Here is a 21,913-nt window from a genome sequence, read left to right as displayed (position 1 = left end):
TCAACCCCCACTCCCGCCGACGACCCTCCCCCGCCGCCGCCGTCATTGCTGTTGGCTACCTTTGCTGGCGGGGGACCCCAATCCCTGCCAGCCGAGGTCCTCTTCTTCCTGCGAAGGCTTTGTTCTGTTTCTGACGTCCTGCATCAAAAATCAAATCGAATAACTTATGTGATCTCCTATAGTGCTAAGCTATTCCAGATCTGCAGTGTATCACATGTATTTATCATGTGCCTCCCATACTGGAGTAAAATGTTTATTTTTATTTTTTATTTTCAAAATAACTTTTATAAATGAATTTTGCAATAAAATCAAAGATCACCAACCTGATACTTAACAATGCAGGTTGCTGGGAATGCACTATAAAATTTAGGCATACATTTTATAGATTGGCTTTGGGGCAAAAACGAGAGTAAACCTAAATGAGCACAATTAACACCAATTATTCATTGTTATCAGCTCATTAACTAATTAGTATGCTTGACGATCTGGGATGTGCACCAAATTTTGGTGCTCAAATTTGTGTGACCTTTATAGAATCCAGGGGTTACAGTGTAAATTTGCACATGTAAAAGCTATGGAAGCTTTCCTTTAAGGGGGGCAGTTTTCACACTGGGGGAACCAGTTGAGTTACTCTTGGGATTTCCTATAATTCTGTTATAGTTTTGAGAACTAGGTCATCTGTGTTACAGCCTCCACATCTTGTATTTGCATTCTTTACTCTTCCTTCTTGTGTAGTTTTTCTGCTTGTTATTGCTATATAATTTGCCTATTTTATAATAAATCATCCAGGGGTCGTTTTACTAATGTGAGCTGAAAAATGGCCTGCAGTAGTGTAGGATCATGTTTTGGCCACTCACATAACCATTTTTCAGCGCACCTGTAAAAAAATGTCTTTTGGGGGGACCAAAAATGGACATGCGGCAAAATGAAAATTGGCGCACATCCATTTGGGTCTGAAACCTTACCGCCAGCCATTGACTTAGTGGTAAGGTCTCAAGTGTTAACCGGGTGGTAATGGTGAATGCATATTCAATGCCGATTACCGCTCGCGTGCCAAAAAATAAAAATATTTTCTGAAGTGCTTATCAGGTACACGTAAAAAATGAAATTACCTCCTGGGTCACGCAGTAATTAAGAGTTGATGCACTTTGGGCACATGTAGGCACTTAAATGGTTTAGTAAAAGGCCCCCCCTAGAAATCTCAGATCAAATTAAAAACTAAATTGAATATTTTAAATGGTTACTATCTTTGTGGGATTACATTTCTTCTCAATAATTTTTTTAGAGCATTGATAACCTCTTTGTTTCTTAAACTGTAAATAATGGGGTTCAACAGTGGAGACACAAAGGCATAAACTGCAGACATTACTTTGTCAGCATCTGGGTTATTGGCAAAAGCAGGTCTAACATAGGTATAGATGACACCTCCATAGAATAATGATACAACGGTGAGGTGTGATGCACAGGTGGAAAAGGCTTTCTTCTTTTTCTCTGCAGAACGGATTTTCAGAATAGCTGAGATGATATATGTATAAGATATGACTGTTAAAATGAAACAACCCATACCATTAAGAATATCTGCAATAATGACTACCACATTATTGATATAAGTATCCGAGCAGGCCACATTTAACACTGAGGGAATTTCACAAAGGAAGTGGTCAATTATGTTGTGCTGACAAAATTTTAACCTGAGGATTAAGCCAGTATGCATCATTGAATTCATGAACCCAACTAGCCAGACAGTAGCAGCCAGAAGAATACAAGTCTTCTTGCTCATAATGGTAGTATAATGCAGTGGGTGGCATATTGCAACATAACGATCATATGCCATCACCACCAATAGCATAAGCTCCGTACTCAAGGCTGAGGTGAAGAGACATAACTGAGCTATGCAACCAGAGAAGGACATAATTTTCTTCTTTGACTGAATGATCTGTAAAACCTTAGGAATAGCAGCTGTTGTGCAACAGATATCTAGGATGGACAAATTAATGAGAAAGAAGTACATAGGAGTATGAAGACGAGAGTCAGTAGTAATAATGGTAGAGATTGCAGTGTTGCCCAGCAAAGCTGCTATGTAGATAACAAGGAAGATTGCAAAAAACAAAGGCTGGAGTTTTGGGTGACTGGATAATCCTATCATATAAAATATTATGGGCATGCTCTGGTTATTTCCTTCCATTATAGCTGAACTCTTTACCTGTAGAAAGGAAACAGAAACAAATATTAGACAAATACCAGAAATAATCCCAGTCAGAACACCAAGTTATCTGGTTATTTCCCTTAGATGGGTGTGTCTGGATCGTTCCCCAGAATATCATTAATGGCCACCTCAACCCCTTCCAGGTAGTGTTGGGATAGACCATGGCGGAGAGAGGATAATCCCAGAGATATCTGGATTAGGGTAATATTGAGGAAACTTGCTAGATAAGGTTATGTGGAGGGGCATAATCGAACGTCGCCGGCCAAATAGTTCGCCGGCGATCTATTGTGGCGGCGGTGCTACAGCTGGCTGGAACCGTATTATCAAAAAAGATGGCTGGCCATTTTTTTTTTCGATAATACGGTTTAGCCTGGCCAAATGGCTTGGATTTCGCTGGGTTTGAGATGGCCGATTTTGTTTTTCAGCGATAATGGGAAAAAATGCCGGCCATCTCCAACCCAGCGAAATCCAAGCCACTTGGTCGTGGGAGGAGCCAGCATTTGTAGCGCACTGGTCCCCCTGACATGCCAGGACACCAACTGGGCACCCTAGACATGTGGGTACAGTGGGTTTTGGAGGCTCCCATTACTAGCACAAGTGTTACAGGTAGGGGGGGGATGGGTCTGGGTCCGCCTGCCTTACGTGCTCTGCAGTACCCACTAAAAGTGCTCCAGGGACAGGACTTGTTGCTGCTGTATAAGCTTGGCACACCAGTTGACACCTGAAGACTAATCTCTTTGAAAAAGTCCTTTATTTGAATAAGCACGTTTACTCACAGTTAACTGCAGATCAGAGGTTGTGCCCCACTGGCAATGAGTCTCCCTGGTACTGAGATTAGCAGTAGGTCAGACCTGGCAGAATGCTGTACAATGCCCTCTTTCAGCCACATTCAAGGTAAGAAGTAACGTTCTCTAACATGGCTAACACATGAAAGGGATCTAAAAGTGTCTTACAAAAATGGCCACTACCTCATGGACTAACGGAAGTAAAACAGGGCACACTCTGACCCAGTTAGCAGGGGGAAAAGCAGCATGGGAGTACAGCCCAGTACCCTACACCCACCACAATGCATTGCTGATGTGACTCTGCAGTGCACCTAACAGAAAAGGTGTCACACTCACCTGAGAGCCACATCACAACCAGGGAAAGGCGGAGGATAGAACACATTCTGCTGTCATGGAGGTGGGTACAGCATTTGAGGCTGGCATACAGGCTGGCAAAAAAGGTTTTTAGTTTTATTTTTTTAGTGTGGGAGGGGGTTGGTGACCACTGGGTATGGGGAGGTCATCCCCCATTCCCTCCAGTGGTCATCTGGTGATTTGGGGCACCTTTTTGAGGCTTGGTCGTGAAAATAAAAGGACCAAGTAAACCTGGCGAAATACTGCTTAACGCCGTTTTTTTTCCCATTATCGGTGAAAGCCAGCTATCTGGTAGCCACGCCCATACCCGCCCATGCCCCGCCTTCACTTTGCCGCCGACACGCCCCTTTGAACTTTTGCCAGTGAGGCGATGGGAAAATGGCGATGCTGTCATTAAAGCGGCTTTCGATTATACCGATTTCGCCGCTTTTCCGAGATCGCCGGCCATCTCCCGATTTATGACGGGAAATGGCCAGCGATCACTTTCGAAAATAAGCTGGATAGGGAACTGAAGTTGGGCATTTACTAGCACACATTTGGAGGCACACTTTCGATATCACATAAGTACATAAGTAATGCCATACTGGGAATAGACCAAAGGTCCATCAAGCCCAGCATCCTGTCCCTGACAGCGGCCAATCCAGGCCCAGGGCACCTGGCAAGCTACCCAAACTTTCAAACATTTTATACATGCTATTCCCGCAATTGTGGATTTTTTCCAAGTCCATTTAGTAGCGGTCTATGGGTTTGTCCATTAGGAAACTGTCCAACCCCTTTTTAAACTCTGTCAAGCTAACCGCCTTCACTACATTCTCCGGCAACGAATTCCAGAGTTTAATTATGCGTTGGGTGAAGAAAACTTTTCTCCTATTTGTTTTGAATTTACTACACTGTAGTTTCATCGCATGCCCCCTAGTCCTAGTATTTTTGGAAAGCGTGAACAGACGCTTCACATCCACCTGTTCCACTCCACTCATTATTTTATATACCTCTATCATGTCTCCCCTCAGCCGTCTCTTCTCCAATCTGAAAAGCCCTAGCCTCCTTAGTCTTTCTTCATAGGGAAGTCGTCCCATCCCCACTATCATTTTTGTAGCCCTTCGCTGCATCTTTTCCAGTTCTACTATATCCTTCTTGAGATGCGGCGACCAGAATTGAACACAATACTCAAGGTGTGGTCGTACCATGGAGCGATACAACGGCATTATAACATCCTCACACCTGTTCTCCATACCTTTCCTAATAATACCCAACATTCTATTCTCTTTCTTAGCCGCAGCAGCACACTGAGCAGAAGATTTCAGTGTATTATCAACGATGACACCCAGATCCCTTTCTTGGTCTGTGATTCCTAACGTAGAACATTGCATGACGTAGCTATATTTCGGGTTCTTTTTCCCCACATGCATTACCTTGCACTTGTTCACATTAAACGTCATCTGCCATTTAGCTGCCCAGTCTCCCAGTCTCCCTGTCTCGTAAGGTCCTTCTGTAATTTTTCATAATCCTCTCGCGAGTTAACGACTTTGAATAACTTTGTGTCATCAGCAAATTTAATTACCTCGCTGGTTACTCCCATCTCTAAATCATTTATAAATATATTAAAAAGCAGCAGGCCTAGCACAGACCCCTGAGGAACCCCACTAACTACTCTTCTCCATTGTGAATACTGTCCATTTAACCCCACTCTCTGTTTCCTATCCTTCAACCAGTTTTTAATCCACAATAGGACATTTCCTCCTATCCCATGACCCTCCAATTTCCTCTGTGGCCTTTCATGAGGTACCTTATCAAACGCCTTTTGAAAATCCAGATACACAATATCAACCAGCTCCCCTTTGGCCACATGTTTGTTTACTCCTTCAAAGAATTGAAGTAAATTGGTCAGACAAGATTTCCCCACACTAAAGCCATGCTGACTTGGTCTCAGTAATCCATGTCATTGGATGTGCTCTGTAATTTTGTTTTTAATAATAGCCTCTACCATTTTTCCCGGCACAGATGTCAGACTCACCGGTCTATAATTTCCCGGATCTCCCCTGAAACCTTTTTTAAAAATCAGCATTGCATTGGCCACCCTCCAATCTTCCGGTACCACGCCCGATTTTAAGGATAAATTACATATCACTAACAGTAGCTCCGCAAGCTCATTTTTCAGTTCTATCAGTACTCTAGGATGTATACCATCCGGTCCAGGAGATTTGCTACTTTTTAGTTTGCTGAACTGCCCCATTACGTCCTCCAGGTTTACCGTGAATTCAATAAGTTTCTCCGACTCGTCAGCTTGAAATACCATTTCCGATACCGGTATCGCACCCAAATCTTCCTCGGTAAAGACCGAAGCAAAGGATTCATTCAATCTGTCCGCTACGTCCTTGTCATCCTTGATCGTCCCTTTTACCCCTCGGTCATCCAGCGGCCCTACCGATTCTCTTGCTGGTTTTTTGCTTTTAATATACGTACCAAAAACATTTTTTACTATGTTTTTTTGCCTCTAATGCTATCTTTTTTTCATAATCCCTCTTGGCCTTCTTTATCTGCGCCTTGCATTTGCTTTGACATTCCATATGTTGCTTCTTGTTATTTTCAGAAGGTTCCTTCCATTTTCTGAAGGCGTTTCTTTTAGCCCTAATAGCTTCCTTCACCTCACTTTTCAACCACGCCAGCTATCTTTTGGACTTCCGTCTTTCTTTTGTGATTCAGGGAATATATTTAGCCTGGGCCTTCAGGATGGTATTTTTGAACAGCATCCACGCCTGTTGTACAGTTTTTACCCTCTCAGTTGCCCCTCTAAGTTTTTTTTACCGCTTTTCTCATTCTATCATAGTCTCCTTTTTTAAAGTTAAACGTTAACGTATTTGACTTCCTATGTATAGTTACTTCAAGGTTGATATCAAAACTGATCATATTATGATCACTGTTATCAAGCGGCCCCAGTACCATAATGTTCCTCACTAGATCATGCGCTCCACTAAGGACCAAGTCTAGAATTTTTCCTTCTCTCGTCGGCTCCTGCACCAGCTGCTCCATAAAGCTGTCCTTGATTTCATCAAGGAATTGTACCTCTCTAGCATTTCCCTATGTTACATTTACCCAGTCTATATGAATGTTTTTGTAATTGAATGTACCTATTATTATCGCATTGCCCATTTTGTTTGCGGCTCTGATTTTTTTTATCATTTCTGCATCTACCTGCTCATCCTGGTGAGACAGATGGTAGTACACTCCTATCACCATCCTTTTCCCTTTTATACATGGAATTTCAACCCACAATGATTCAAAGGTGTGATTTGTGTCCTGCTGAATTTGTAATCTATCTGAGTCAAGGCTCTCATTAATATACAATGCTATCCCTCCACCAGTCCGGTCCAGCCTATCCCTACAATATACTTTGTACCCCGGTATGACAGTGTCCCATTGGTTATCCTCCTTCCACCAGGTCTCAGTAATGCCTATTATGTCCAATTTTTCATTTAGTGCAATATATTCCAACTCTCCCATCTTATTTCTCAGACTCTTAGCATTTGCATATAGATATTTCAGAGTATGTGTGTTCTTCCTATTTGCATGATGCTTAGTGCTTGACACTATTGGTTTGCCATATTTTGTCTGATCTTTAGTTGTATTTAAGGGCACCTGGCCTACCACGGTTCCTTGTGTAACCTCACTATTCAGAAACCCTATCTTCCCTGTTTGTGCGGTATCATTGCAAGATACCTTATCCCAAACCATGCGCTGTTGTGCGACTGTCGGCCTTTCCCTTATATCTAGTTTAAAAGCTGCTCTCTTTTTTTGAATGCCGACGCCAGCAGCCTGGTCCCACCCGGCTTAAGATGGTGCCCATCGTTTCGGAATAGGCTCCCCCTTCCCCAGAATGTTGTCCAGTTCCTAACAAATCTAAAACCCTCCTCCCTGCACCATCGTCTCATCCATGCATTGAGACTCCGGAGCTCTGCCTGCCTCTTGTGGCCTGCACGTGGAACGGGTAGCATTTCAGAGAATGCCACCCTAGAGGATCTGGATTTGAGCTTTCTTCCTAACAACCTAAATTTGGCTTCCAGAACCTGTCTCCCGCATTTTCCTACGTTGTTAGTACCCACATGTACCAAGACAGCCGGCTCCTCCCAGCACTATCTCAAATCCTGTCCAGGTGCCGCGTGAGGTCCGCCACCTTCACACCAGGTAGGCAAGTCACCAGGCGATCCTCCCGTCCACCAGCCACCCAGCTATCTACATTCCTAATGATTGAATCGCCAAGTATGACAGCTGTATCTTGTTTTATCATTGGAGAATAAAGAGCCCTTTTACTAAGCTGCAACAAAAAGTGGCCTGCAGCAGTGTAGGTTCATGTTTTGGGCACACATCGAGACAGTTTTTACCACATCTGCAAAAAGGGTTTTTTTTTTTAAAGGGGCGGGAAAAGGGCATATGGTAAAACTGAAACCAGCATGCGCCTAAAACTGGCTTGAGCCTTTAAAACCACCCATTGATCTAGAGATAAGGGCTCAAGTGCTACATGCGTGGTGGCTGGTCAGCACACACCAACTGCAGATTACGATTTAGCACAATAGAGACCCGGATTATTCACATTCAAATTTAAATCACTATTCAGCAAAATACAAATAATATATTCAGGTATGAATTCAGGGCCACATCGAATCAAATATGAATATTCAGTACAGCCCTAAACATGCCTCTAACATAGAATTCCTGAGGAGCACCATGTGTTTAACACAGGCTATCTCTCTATAGAAACAGCCAAAATATTAACTACTTCAACAAAACCCTATCCCTAGGTTAGGCTCTGTACAAGGACATCATAATATTGGTAAAAGGAGGCTCTCAACAGATATTTTGCAGGTGCCCACAAATCAAATATGTACCATCTCCCATGTCTCTCCTATCCTATCCTCTAGACCAGCGGTGGGAAACTTTAGTCTTTGAGGCCTGCATCCCAGTCAGGTTTTCAGAATTTCCTCAATGAATATATATGAGATCTATTTGCATGCACTAAATCCATTGTATGCAAAAGATCTGATGCATATTCATTGGGGAAATCCTGAAAACTCAATTAGGTTGTGACCCTTGAGAAATGAAGTTGCTCACCCTTGCTCTAGGCACACATTGGGTTTTATTGTCTAATAAATTTGCTTTTAATGACCTATTTCTCAGTGTTGTTTATGTCCCATTCTCTAGAATGTTCAGACTCACTAGAGTTATTGAGGCAGAGCCATCCTGAGGACCCAATCCTTCTTGCTGGTATGCATCCGGTGGCAGCTGACAAGTGGGAGGGTATATGACTGTTATGCTAACCACCACCAGCTAACTACCACCAGCTACATTAGCCCCCAATATTCAGTGCCAGGGCATATCAAGGCACTGGCATTGAATATTGGGAACTAATTTTGGGCAGGCTGACTGACAGAGTTTATGTAGGCCCAGCTGATATTCAGCTGTGGCCTGCATAAGACATTTATGTGGGCCCTGGTTGAATATTGGGCCAGCATTCACATAAATTTCTACTCATGAGCCCCCTCTCGACAATGCCCTCTCTTACCCTTCCCTCAATCCGTGGCCAGTAAGCAGCCACCTTCTAATGGAATATCCCCAAGCCCCAAATCCCCTAGCCATCTAGGTAATCCACTCCAGACCTAAATATATCCCTGGTCATCTAGAGGGGGTAATTGGGTGTAGAAGTGCAACCCTCCTCAATCCTTCCCACAACGACCCTCTCTAGACCACAACCATTATGGTAGACAGCCATGAGAGGTCTGTACTCCTGCCCCTAATGATCTCCTTTGGACCAATATCTGGGGAGTTGGGTGCTAGAGGGAATTCTGTGGGGGTATGGGGGACTTCTTGCTGACTGTGGACTGGGGGAGGGAGGAGGGAAGGAGAAGGCTTTGTCAGGTGGTGGGAGGTGGCTTGGGGGTTCAAAAAGGTTTTTAAAATGTTTTTCTGAGCTGGCACCTGTATCGCTCAGTGGCCTAATTTAGGACAATATTTGAGCTGTCCTACATTAGGCTGCTTAGTGATGTGGGTTCCGCCATTGAATATTGCCAGCATTCGCATAACCCCAGGACTCTTCCTAATGTCAGCTCCTCTACCACCCCTGACCTTCCTACCTTTTATTTGACCAGTCAGAGGTGATATTCAGCAGCACTGCCTGCATTAATGGTGTTGAATATTGAGGGTTAGTTGGTCCCAGGGAATTTAAGTGGGGAGGAACCTCTCCTGCCCACTTAAATCACTTTGAATATCAAGTTCACCATTACTACCTATTACTCTTGTCACATAGATATGTCATAGGCAAGTGGCATTTCTATTGCAAAGACAATGTAGTCCTACATTACCCTGGCAACAGCAGAGAGGATTGCATCCACCTTATTATGATAAACAAGAGCCTTCCCTCCTCCATATGCACAAACTGAAATGATGTGATTGGAAAGCAACATGCCACCTGTGAATTTTAACACTGGAGAGCTGCCCTAGTGGGGTCTAATATAGTTATATCAATGCAGCATGGATTGGTGGCCTGTACAGTGCAAGCCATATGTGTTCCAGGCCCACACCATGTATCTTGGCCACAAATACATGTGAAGAGCTACAGATTGTGCCACTGGTTGATAACCATAAGACTTGGAATGATAGTGAGGGGGAAACATACACACCCCACACATCTACAGATACCCAAACTGAGTGTGTGATCGCATGTTTGCATACTGCCAAAGGGGAGAGTATAGAATAAAATTCAGCAGCCTGTGCACCTCTGAGGAGAGAAAAATATTTTTTCTTCTTTGCTGTGTTCGTTAGCATGATCACCCTGTTACATAATCTTCTTTACTGATTCTCAGCAGGGCAATACTAAAATTGAAGCATGGTTCGAAAGAAGAGGAAGAGTACATGCTGGGCATGTGTCACCCAGGATTAAAAGATGCCCACCTGTAGGCTAGGCACCAAGGCTAATGTTAGTGGTAGAGATAGTGCAGTTACTGTGGAAGAAAATAGCATAACTGTTGCAGATTCAGGTCATGGTGGACTTGTTGTTCATGGACCCACTGCAACAGGAGACAAGCCACAGAAGTTAAAGAAAAAATTAGGAAGATCAACTACAATTAAGCGGACTCCTGCAGATTAAGAAGAGATGATGTACTGCTTCCTTTGGGCAACACACCTTATATTTACACCAATAGGGTATAACAAGGGAGTTCACCAAAAACTGGAGGACAGATGAACATTGTCTCTGCATAAACTGCAAAAAGTGGTTGTTAAAAATGTAAGATCCCTACTTTTAAAGATAAAACAAAAAGAAGCATGTGCGTGAAAGAAATGACTGGAGAAAGAGCATTGGAAGAAAGGGATCTGCAAAAAAGGAACAGGACCTTCAGGAGGGAACTACTGGAGTAAAGTCAATATAGAATGAGAAAGAAAGGGTTTGAAAAAAAACATCCAAAGAAAGGCTGATGCAGGGAAAGAAGTGGGGGATCCAGAAAGGAGTAGATGTAAAAGGGGTTTGGTACAACTGGTCTGACAGTTCATCTAATGAACAATTAGTTTAATGACAGTCCGACTAAACGTTAATTGGTCTAATGAAAGTTGGTCTAATGATACAATTTGTCCAAAGAGACAATTCTTTTAAAAGTTAATTCGTCTAATGGACAATTGGTCTAAAAATGGAATAATAAAGATAAAGACTTGAAGTCATACATTTGTCATACGATAGATCACTTTTATAAAGTCAATAATGAGGATACACCTCATGCTTTAATCAAGGCATTAACACAGAAAGCCACTTGGTATTGTAATACAATAGGTAAAAAATTAACTTTATATGATGGAGGTGCAAAGTCACAAGTGTTTGATGTGGAAGAGTAAAGAGTTCACTCATGAATGAATGTATTCAGTTACTAAAACGTTTGTTTAGGAAGCCAATTATTAAATCTGACTGCGACTTTGAAGCAGATCTGTTTGTGAATGAGATTAAAACAAAAGCTGTGAACTGAAATTGTGTGCTACAATTCTATAAAAGGTAGAAACCATTATAAAAGGTTATGTTTCAAGTATAAAACCTGGAAATGCAGTTGATATCCAATTAGTGCAAAAAGTGGTGTTTGAAGTAAAAATTTTCAGTTAAATCATATATATTAAGGAATGGAGTTCTGCGACTTGCGAGATTCAGAAAAGGGAAAAGAGAAGTTAAACAGAGAAACATGATGACAGATACATGTCAAATGGCCCTTTCACAGAAATCATTATCTCCTCCTTTCCCAAAAGATTCCATATGCCTGTCCCATGCTTTCTTAAGTTTAGACACAGACCTCATCTCCACTACCTCCATTGGGAGGTAATTTCACGCATCCACCACCCTTTCCATAAAAAAGTGTTTCCTTAGATTATTCCTGAGCCTATAACCTATTAACATCATCCTATGCCCTCTTATTCCTGAGTTTTCCTTCATTTGAAAGAGGCTCATCTCCTGTATGTTAATGCCACAGAGGTATTTAAACATCTATATCATACTCTTTCTTCCAATGTATACAGACTGACATCCTTAAGTCTTTCCCCTTACACTTTACGACAGAGATCACTGACCAATTTTGTAGTTCCCCTCTGGACTGACTCCATTCTGTTTATATCTTTTCGTAGGTGTGGTCCCCAGAATTGCACAAAGTATTCTAAATGGGGCCTCACCAGAGACTTATTCAAGGGCACTAAAACCTCTCTTCTTCTGCTGGCAATCTCTTTCCCTATGCATCCAAGCATCCTTCTGGCTTTGATCATCATCTTTTCTACACAATCACCCCCAAGTCTTGCTCTTCTTTTGTACACAGAAGTACTTCACCCTCTATATTACACTGTTCCCTTGGATTTTTGCAACCTAAGTGTATGACCCTGAATTTTTTAGCATTAAAGTTGTCCAAGTTTATCTTCTGTGCAAAGTATGTATAAGAAGATGCATGGCCTAGGACTCTCAATTCAATATGCAACAGGTAAGGATTTCAGTATAAAGGTTTGCCAAATCACAGCACAAGCATTTCTTCCTCCTAATGATATTCAACTGGCAGAGACCTTCCTGATGAAGCAGCCAACCTTGCCCAGTGGTTTGATAAAAATTATGATGATGAATAGGTTTGCAGGACTCTTCATGACTAGCAAATCAAATCACCTCCATTGTTTCCACCATCTCTGTGGTCAGTCAATGCTCTTGTCGACCTGGGCATACAAAGAACACAGAACATTGTGGAATCATAGCATAGAAGATTGGAAGTATTGGTTGGAAGAGCACATATTGGAGTTTATAAATCAATTGCTGAAAGAGCAGAAAGATATTGAAGGTCAGATGGAATGCATAATACGAGGTGAGTTTACGGCTGCCACACAGCAATACAGACACGGCCCATTCAAATTAAATGGTTTATGTTGGCATAACTGCACTAGCAGCTGCTATCACAGCTTGATAAAAGGAGGTGAAAATTAGCAGCAGAAGTGCAAAATCTGTGGAGGAATGTATAAAACAGAAAAGAGAGATATCAAAATAAACTGCTTTGAGAAAAAATACAAAACAATTCTACAGGGAATTGGGAAAGAATTTGAGTACAGATAAAAATACCACAAATTAAAGCTAAAATAGCAACATTATAGAGAAGCTGAGATGAGGCTTTTGTTGAGCACAACTGCGAAGAAAGAGAATCTAGAAAAGGCAAATAGTGGTTAGGGTGGTAGACTCTGGTCCTGGGGAACTGAGGAACTGAGTTCGATTCCCACTTCAGGTACAGGCAACTACTTGTGACTCTGGCAAGTCACTTAACCTCCATTGCCCCAGGTACAAATAAGTACCTGTATATAATATGTAAGCCGCATTGAGCCTGCCATGAGTGGGAAAGCGTGGGGTACAAATGTAACAAAAAATACAAAATAAATGGAGTAACAACAAAAGAGCTTGAAAATAGGTTTAAAATAGCCCTGAACTGAAACAGCCCTGGCCTAGATAGAGTGGGCAACTTTTGGCTCAAACAATTAACATCGTTTCACCAAGACCTGGCAGATTGCAACAATCAGTTGGGAGAGTCTAACAGTGGCATATCTAGCTTGATTACCACCCAGGGAAGAGCACACACCTCCTCTAGGCAAATCATTCCCCTCCCACCATCTGTCCTCCAATTAGTGAGGGGGTGAATTGAGCAGTCACCAAGCAACAGTCTACAAGCATGCAGCTGTTGTCTCTGCAGGTTCCCTGCCCCAGAGCAGAGGGGAAAGGGGACCAGCAGAGCCGAAAACTGCACACCTGTAGACTGTGGTTCTATGTCTGCTCAATGTACCCCTTACTGCCTGCACCCAGGGCGGACTACACCCACCACCCTACCCTTGTGTTCATTTCTGGTCCCCATATCTCAAAAAAGATATAGCAGAATTAGAAAAAATTCACAGAAAAGTGACCAAAATGATAAAGGGGTTGAAACTCCTCTCATATGAGGAAAGGCTAAAGAGGTTAGGGCTCTTCATGTTGGAAAAGAGACGGATGAGGGGAGATATGATTGAGGTCTACAAAATCCTGAGTGGTGGAGAACGAGTAGAAGTAAATCAATTTTTTACATGTTCCAAAAGTACAAAGACTAGGGGACTCTCAAAGAAGTTACATGGAACATGCTTTTAAAGCAAATAAGGGGAATTATTTTTTCTCTCAATGAATAGATAAACTCTGGAACTCTTTGCTGGAGGATATAGAAACAGAGGTTAGTGTATCTAGGTTTAAACAAGGTTTGGACAAGTTCCTGCAGGACAAGTCCATAGTCTGCTATTGAGACAGACGTGGAGAAGCAATTGCTTGCCCTTGGATTGGCAGCATGGAGTGATGCCACGATTTGGGTTTCTGCCAGGTACTTTTGATGTCAGGATAATATCTATATATCTCTAAATATATCTATATCTATCTATCTATCTATCTATCTATCTATCTATCTATCTATCTATCTATCTAGATAGATATAAATATAGATAGATATAGATATAGATATAGATAAGAAGTCAAATATGTTAACGTTTAACTTTAAAAAAGGAGACTATGATAAAATGAGAACAACAGTGAAAAAAAAAGTTAGGGGGGCAATTGAGAGGGTAAAAACTGTACAACAGGCATGGACGCTGTTCAAAAATACCATCCTGGAGGCCCAGGCCAAACATATTCCGCGAATTAGAAAAGAAAGACAGAAGTCCAAAAGACAGCCAGCATGGTTGAAAAGTGAGGTGAAGGAAGCTATTAGGGCTAAAAGAAACATCTTCAGAAAATGGAAGAAGGAACCATTTGAAAATAACAAGAAGCAGCATAAGGAGTGTCAAAGCAAATGCAAGGCGCAGATAAAGAAGGCCAAGAGGGATTACGAAAAAAGATAGCATTAGAGGCAAAAAACCATAGCAAAACTTTTTTTCGGTATATTAAAAGCAGGAAGCCGGCAAAAGAATCGGTTTGGCCGCTGGATGACCGAGGGGTAAAAGGGGCGATCAAGGAAGATAAAGACGTAGCAGAGAGATTGAATGAATTCTTCGCTTCGGTCTTCACCGAGGAAGATTTGGGTGGGATACTGGTGTTGGAAATGGTATTTCAAGCAGATGAGTCGGAGAAACCTACTGACTTCACGGTAAACCTGGAGGACGTAATGGGGCAGCTCAGCAAACTGAAGAGTAGCAAATCTCATGGACCTGATGGTATTCATCCTAGAGTACTGATAGAACTGAAAAATTAGCTTATGGAGCTACTGTTAGTGATATGCAATTTATCCTTAAAATTGAGCGTGGTACCGGAAGATTGGAGGGTGGCCAATGTAATGTTGATTTTTAAAAAAGGTTCCAGGGGAGATCCAGGAAATTATAGATCGGTGAGTCTGACGTTGGGAAAATGGTAGATGCTATTATCAAAAACAAAATTACAGAGCACATCCAAGGACATGGATTACTGAGACCAAGTCAGCACGGCTTTTGTATGGGGAAATCTTGCCTGACCAATTTACTTCAATTCTTTGAAGGAGTAAACAAACATGTGGACAAAGGGGAGCCAGTTGATATTGTGTATCTGGATTTTCAAAAGGCGTTTGACAAGGTACCTCATGAAAGGCTACAGAGGAAATTGGAGGGTCATGGGATAGGAGGAAATGTCCTATTGTGGATTAAAAACTGGTTGAAGGATAGAACAGAGAGTGGGGTTAAATGGGCAGTATTCACAATGGAGAAGGGTAGTTAGTGGGGTTCCTCAGGGGTCTGTGCTAGGCCTGCTGCTTTTTAATATATTTATAAATGTTTTAGAGATGGGAGTAACTAGCGAGGAACTTAAATTTGCTGATGACACAAAGTTATTCAAAGTCATTAACTCGCGACAGGATTGTGAAAAATTACAGAAGAACCTTACGAGACTGGGAGACTGGGCGGCTAAATGGCAGATGAAGTTTAATGTGAGCAAGTGCAAGGTGATGCATGTGGGAAAAAAGAACCTGAATTATAGCTACATCATGCAAGGTTCCACGTTAGGAGTTACAGACCAAGAAAGGGATCTGGGTGTCGTCGTCGATAATACACTGAAACCTTCTGCTCAGTGTGCTGCTGCGGCTAGGAAAGCGAATAATATGTTGGGTATTATTAGGAAAGGTGTGGAAAACAGGTGTGAGGATGTTATAATGCCATTATATCGCTCCATGGTGCGACCGCACCTTGAGTATTGTATTTAATTCTGGTCGCCACATCTCAAGAAAGATATAGTAGAATTGAAAAAGGTGCAGCGAAGGGCGACTAAAATGATAGCAGGGATGGGACGACTTCCCTATGAAGAAAGACTAAGGAGGCTAGGGCTTTTCAGCTTGGAGAAGAGACGGCTGAGGGGAGACATGATAGAGGTATATAAAATAATGAGTGGAGTGGAACAGGTGGATGTGAAGCATCTGTTCACACTTTCCAAAAATACTAGGACTAGGGGGCATGCGATGATACTACAGTGTAGTAAATTTAAAACAAATAGGAGAAAATTTTTCTTCACACAACGCATAATTAAACTCTGGAATTCGTTGCTGGAGAACGTGGTGAAGGTGGTTAGCTTGGAAGAGTTTTAAAAGGGGTTAGATGGTTTCCTAAAGGACAAGTCCATAAACCATTACTAAATGGGCTTGGAAAAAATCCACAATTCCAGGAATAACATGTATAGAATGTTTGTACGTTTGGGAAGCTTGCCAGGTGCAACTTGGCCTGGATTGGCCGCTGTCATGGACAGGATGCTGGGCTCAATGGACCCTTGGTTTTTTCCCAGTGTGGCATTACTTATGTTATGATTCACTTCAGGGCCGTGCCTAGGGTCTCTGGCACCCCCCTGCAGCCTATCAGTTGGCGCCCCCCTGCAGACTATCAGTCGGCGGCGGCGGCGGCGGGGCCCCCCCCCATGAAAATGATCGCTCACCACTTGCCACACTGACAGGAATTGTCAGCAATATTCTTAGAAACAAATTGCTATACATTGCAAAATAAGATAGCAGATGTAAATTCTCAAAGTGGACATATTCTAAACACTAAAATGAAAATAAAATGATTTTTTTTTCTACCTTTGTTGTCTGGTGACTTTCTTTTTCTGATCATGCTAGCCCAGTATCTGATTCTGCTGCTATCTGTCCTCTTAACTCCATTTCCAGGGCTTCCTTTCCATTTATTTCTTTCCTTTCCTCCTTTCTTCTTCATTTCTGGTCCTCAGCTTCTGCCTATTTTCTTCATCCATGTGCAGTTTTTCTCCTCTCTTCCTTTTCCCTCATTTCATCTCCTTCATCTCTCTTCCCTCCCCTCTATGTCCAGCAATTTCTCCTCTCTCTCCCTGAGCCCTGCCCTCCCATCCATGCTCCTCTGTCCCCTGCCCCTCCATTCATCCCTATCCAGCAATTCCCCTCTCTCCCTGAGCCCTGCCCTGCAATCCATATCCATCCATCCCCTCCATTCATCCCTATCCAGCAATTCCCCTCTCTCCCTGAGCCCTGCCCTCCCAATCCATGCCCATCCATGCTCCTCTGTCCCCTGCCCCATCCATTCATCCCTATCCAGCAATTCCCCTCTCTCCCTGAGCCCTGCCCTGCAATCCATATCCATCCATCCCCTCCATTCATCCCTATCCAGCAATTCCCCTCTCTCCCTGAGCCCTGCCCTCCCAATCCATGCCCATCCATGCTCCTCTGTCCCCTGCCCCATCCATTCATCCCTATTCAGCAATTCCCCTCTCTCCCTGAGCCCTGCCCTCCCAATCCATGCTCCTCTGTCCCCTGCCCCCTCCATTCATCCCTATCCAGCAATTCCCATCTCTCCCTGAGCCCTGCCCTCCCAATCCATGCCCCTCTGTCTCCTGCCCCCTCCATTCATCCCTTTCCAGCAATTCCCCTCTCTCCCTGAGTAATGTAGGAGTGAGGCTGGGTCAAATTCCTCTTTGCCTTTCTGTTTCATCAGCTCTTATTTTCCTTTCCTTACTCTCCCCTCCTTCGTTCCTCCGAGTCTAGCTTGTTCTCTTCCCATCCCCCCCCCCCAGAAATTTCCTCCTTGCCTTGTATTTTTTTTCCCCAGCTGGCCTGGTTGGTTCCACGTTCCAGTTCCCCCAACTGCAGCCTCAATGTAACTTTTTCTTTATCAATATTACAATTAACAACAAGTGTAGGCCAGCCAGCCATAATGAAACGTTAAGGCGAAACCGTCCTTACCAATGCCAATGATGTCCTGACCTTGTCCACCACTCTCTCTAAAAAAACAAAACAAAATGAATGCCGATGTGGCGGACTTGCGGAGCGCTGCAGGAGCGGGCAGCAGCAGCAGCTAATCATCCAGTGATCCAGCAGTGGTGCCGGCTCTCCTCTCTCAGCAGTCAGTGCACTCAACGCGTCGTCGTCGTCCTTCGGAGTCGGACTGCCTGCGAGGCTCCAGGCGCGATGACGTCACGCCGTGTGTCACGCTGGGGTGGTGCTAACAGCCTAAACAGACGAACGACGCAGCGCACGAGAAGGCAGAAGCCAGAGCGAGCCAGCAGCGCATGCGCATATAGGCGCCAACGCGAGAGAGGTTTGTAATGTGTTTTTTAATTTTATTAAACACAACACTGACGCGGCAGGTGGTGGCGGCGCCCTTGAACATGAGGCGCCCCCCTGCCGTGCTTACCCTGCTTACCGGGTTAGCACGGCCCTGATTCACTTCTACTCAATCTATCCCATTCAGGATTTTGTAGACCTCAATCATATCTCCCCTCATCCATCTCTTTTCCAAACTGAAGAGCCCTAACCTCTTTAGTCTTTCCTCATATGAGAGGAGTTCCATCCCCTTTACCATTTTAGTCTCTCTTCTTTGAACTTTTTCTAATTCTACTATATATTTTTTTGAGATAAGGCAACCAGAACTAAATGCAATATTGAAGGTGAGGTCTCACCATGGAGCAATACAGAAATATTATAGTATTTTTGTGTGTGTGTGTGTGGGGGGGGGGGGGGGGGGGTTACCATCTCTTTCCTAATAATAAAATAATAAAATAAGCAGGTTGATAAAGGTAATCCTATTGATATAGGGTCAGATTCTATAAATAACACTCCAAATTAGGTGCCAGAAAAATCGATACTATGCGCTATTCTGTAAAGAGTGTGCACCCTTAATAGAATAGCATTTAAATGCAGATCTTGTGCCTAATTATGGGAGCCAGACGTACACCTTCTGAATTGCTTTAAATGCTGGCACCCAGGTTAGGCACACTGACCCAGTTTCTATAACTATACATGCACATTTCCAGAATGCCCCAGACACGCCCACACTCCTCCCATGGCCATGCCCTCTTTCGAGATACACGCTTTGGGAGTTAAGCACACTGTCTTATAGAAAAGGGCGCAGAGAGATCCACATGCAAATCCTAATTTCTGCCAATTTGTGCCAATAATTGATTGTTATCACCACTGTTCCCTCTAAGCTGACCTGGAGTCCTTCAACTGCATTGCTGTCAGTGAGTGGGGGGGAGGGGGATTCAATATTGTGTTTTTAATTGCAAGGGACAGGCTGGTTTCTTGAAGTCCTGCAGAGCTTGCCTGTCCCTCACTATTGAAAATGTGATAGTGAAAGAGCAACCCCCAACTGGCAGGACCATAGGTGGAGGACTTCCACTCAGCTTAGAGGGAGCAGTGGTTTGTGCCCAATTATTGCCATTAATTGGCTCGTAAACCAATTAAGTTACACATGTATCTCAGGATAGTGCCCAAATTTTATTATGTAAATTTGGGTGACTTTTATAGAATCCAGGGGACAGTGCATTTAGAGTTTCAGAAAGTGATTGATAAATTTCATCATGAGCCACTCCTCATGAAATAAAGTAGTGCCATAGACAATAATATCTTAATTTGGATTTCCAACTACTTACAAGGCATAAAGAAAGGAATAGGAATAGGACTAAATGGCCAATCTTACAAATGCACAACGCTATCACAGATACTCTACAATCAATACAAATAATCTCAATGTGTATAAAGCAGAGTTTTTTGACTATGAGGGAAAAGTCTCAACCGCTACAGCTATATTGTATACACCTAAGTGTTCATTTTATAGCCTGTAGAAAAAGTCATCATAGACTTGAAAAAACCCTCAATTTTTTACTTATATAGAATTTTTATTTGCTTTGTTTGCTTGATCAAAAAAGTAAAATCATCACTTATCTTGCCAAAATGTTTCTTTTGAAAAGGCGCTTAGTCCGGTTAAATAATGAAAATGCAATGGTTCCTACGGTCCCGTTTCGAGTGTCTTCGTCAGGGAACCTCCTTGCACCTAAAAATATTGCGCCAAAATAATTCAGTCAAAAGCGGGAAAAATTCAAATTCAAATAGTGTAAACTAATGTTATAGTAATAATACCTCACAGACAAATCATGTCATCGTACCTTTGTTCAAAATCTTTGTTCAAAATCTGAATTAGTTTTTCTCTGAGGAAGATCGTGTCTTCTGTAAAGAAATTTGTTGGCGTCCTCACCTGACTTAGTTAGGCAATTAAAAGGGAGTTTTACCCAATCCAGCGTTAGAACGTCATATGCTGCACTGCTGACTCAGTCCAATCACGGGCTGAAGCGTCACGGCTCAACCGAATAGATTTAATTAGTCAATTTAAAGGGCGCCTTTTTGTATATATATATTTCCGTGATTACCGCTATTCACGGAACTATAAAATAAAGTTGTGGACTTATAAAACAAAAAATTGTAGAATTATAAAAAAGCTCCCCAATGTACGTTCATATTTAACCCTCGGGGTTCCAAAGTGTTTAATCTATAGATCCATCGTTGTTCGGCTTGTAATAACTGTCTGCTACGATCTCCGCCTCTGATATGTTCTGTCACATGGTCTATCACTGAACATTGAAGATGTCCGAAATTGTGTTTGAACTCTTTACAGTGGGAGACTAAAGGAGCTCCTAATTTTAAAGAGTTAATGCATGACTTATGTTCACTCAATCTTATTTTTAAACTCCTGTCTGTCTTGCCAATGTATGTTTTATTGCATGGACACTTCAAAAAATATATCACATGATCAGTCCTGCATGTGGTCAAATGTCTTCGTTTATATACTTTGTTGTCTAATGGATTACAAAAATTGTCGCCTTCTATCATCATATCACAAAACGGACAAGATCCACATTTTGTATGAAATCCATTCTGGTTTTTAGTTCTCGACATGTTTCAATTCAGAATAGATCTAGAGAGGTTTCTTCGACAGCTACAATTGAGGATACATTTTGGGAATTCTGAAAAATATTCTGACAATTCCAGAATACAGATGAAATCCTCTTGGACTCCCCCTGGACCTTTAGATCCAATTGTTAAAATATTTAAAGATGTCCTTTTAAGGGACATCATGAATTATTCAGAAACCCAGGGGTGGGTTAAAGACAATTTATCTAGAGAAGAAAGAAAATCTATTCAAAATTTGATATCTGATGAATCAATAGTTATCAAAAAAGCGGATAAAGGAGGTGCCATCGTTGTGCTAGACAAAGACAACTATCTAGAGGAAGCATTCACACAATTGTCAGTCACGGACACATATTTAAAGATAAATCAAGACCCCACTAAGGAACTTCAAGATATCATCAAAGTGGTTACCATGGAGGGTTTAGTGAGTGGGTTTATTACAAAAAAAGAGTTCCGATTTTTAAATTCTAAACACCCAAGAACTCCAGTTTTGTACATGTTACCTAAAATTCACAAGAATGCAGTTAAGCCGCCAGGCCGTCCTATTTTGTCATTGAGAGGTTCAGTATTAGAACCTCTCTCAGTGTTTGTGGATTCTTTTTTGAAACCTTTTGTTGCATTAACACCGGCATTTTTAAAGGATACAACTCATTTCTTGAACATTCTGGGGGGAGTGGTCTTGGAACCAGATTCCCAAGTTATTATGGTAACTTTAGACGTAAAGTCGTTATATACTTCAATACCTCAAGTTGAAGCATTGGAAGTCATCAGAGAGGTTTTAGAAGATCGTCCACGACCCCATGATGTTCCTACAGAATTTTTGCTAGAATTAGCTGAATTAGCATTACAAAAAAATT

General features: G+C 42.4%; 1 protein-coding gene across 1 annotated transcript; it reads right to left on the bottom strand.

The window, feature by feature from the left end:
- Positions 1–1,243: 1,243 nt before the first annotated feature.
- LOC115460541 (olfactory receptor 13G1-like) lies at positions 1,244–2,185 on the bottom strand. Its single transcript, XM_030190306.1, has one exon. The coding sequence runs from the start codon at positions 2,183–2,185 to the stop codon at positions 1,244–1,246; it is 942 nt and encodes a 313-aa protein (XP_030046166.1).
- Between the last annotated feature and the right edge of the window lie 19,728 nt (positions 2,186–21,913).

Source organism: Microcaecilia unicolor, chromosome 1 (genome assembly GCF_901765095.1).
Source record: "Microcaecilia unicolor chromosome 1, aMicUni1.1, whole genome shotgun sequence".
NCBI classification, from domain to species: Eukaryota; Metazoa; Chordata; class Amphibia; order Gymnophiona; family Siphonopidae; genus Microcaecilia; species Microcaecilia unicolor.
This window is presented reverse-complemented; position numbering and strand designations above follow the sequence as displayed.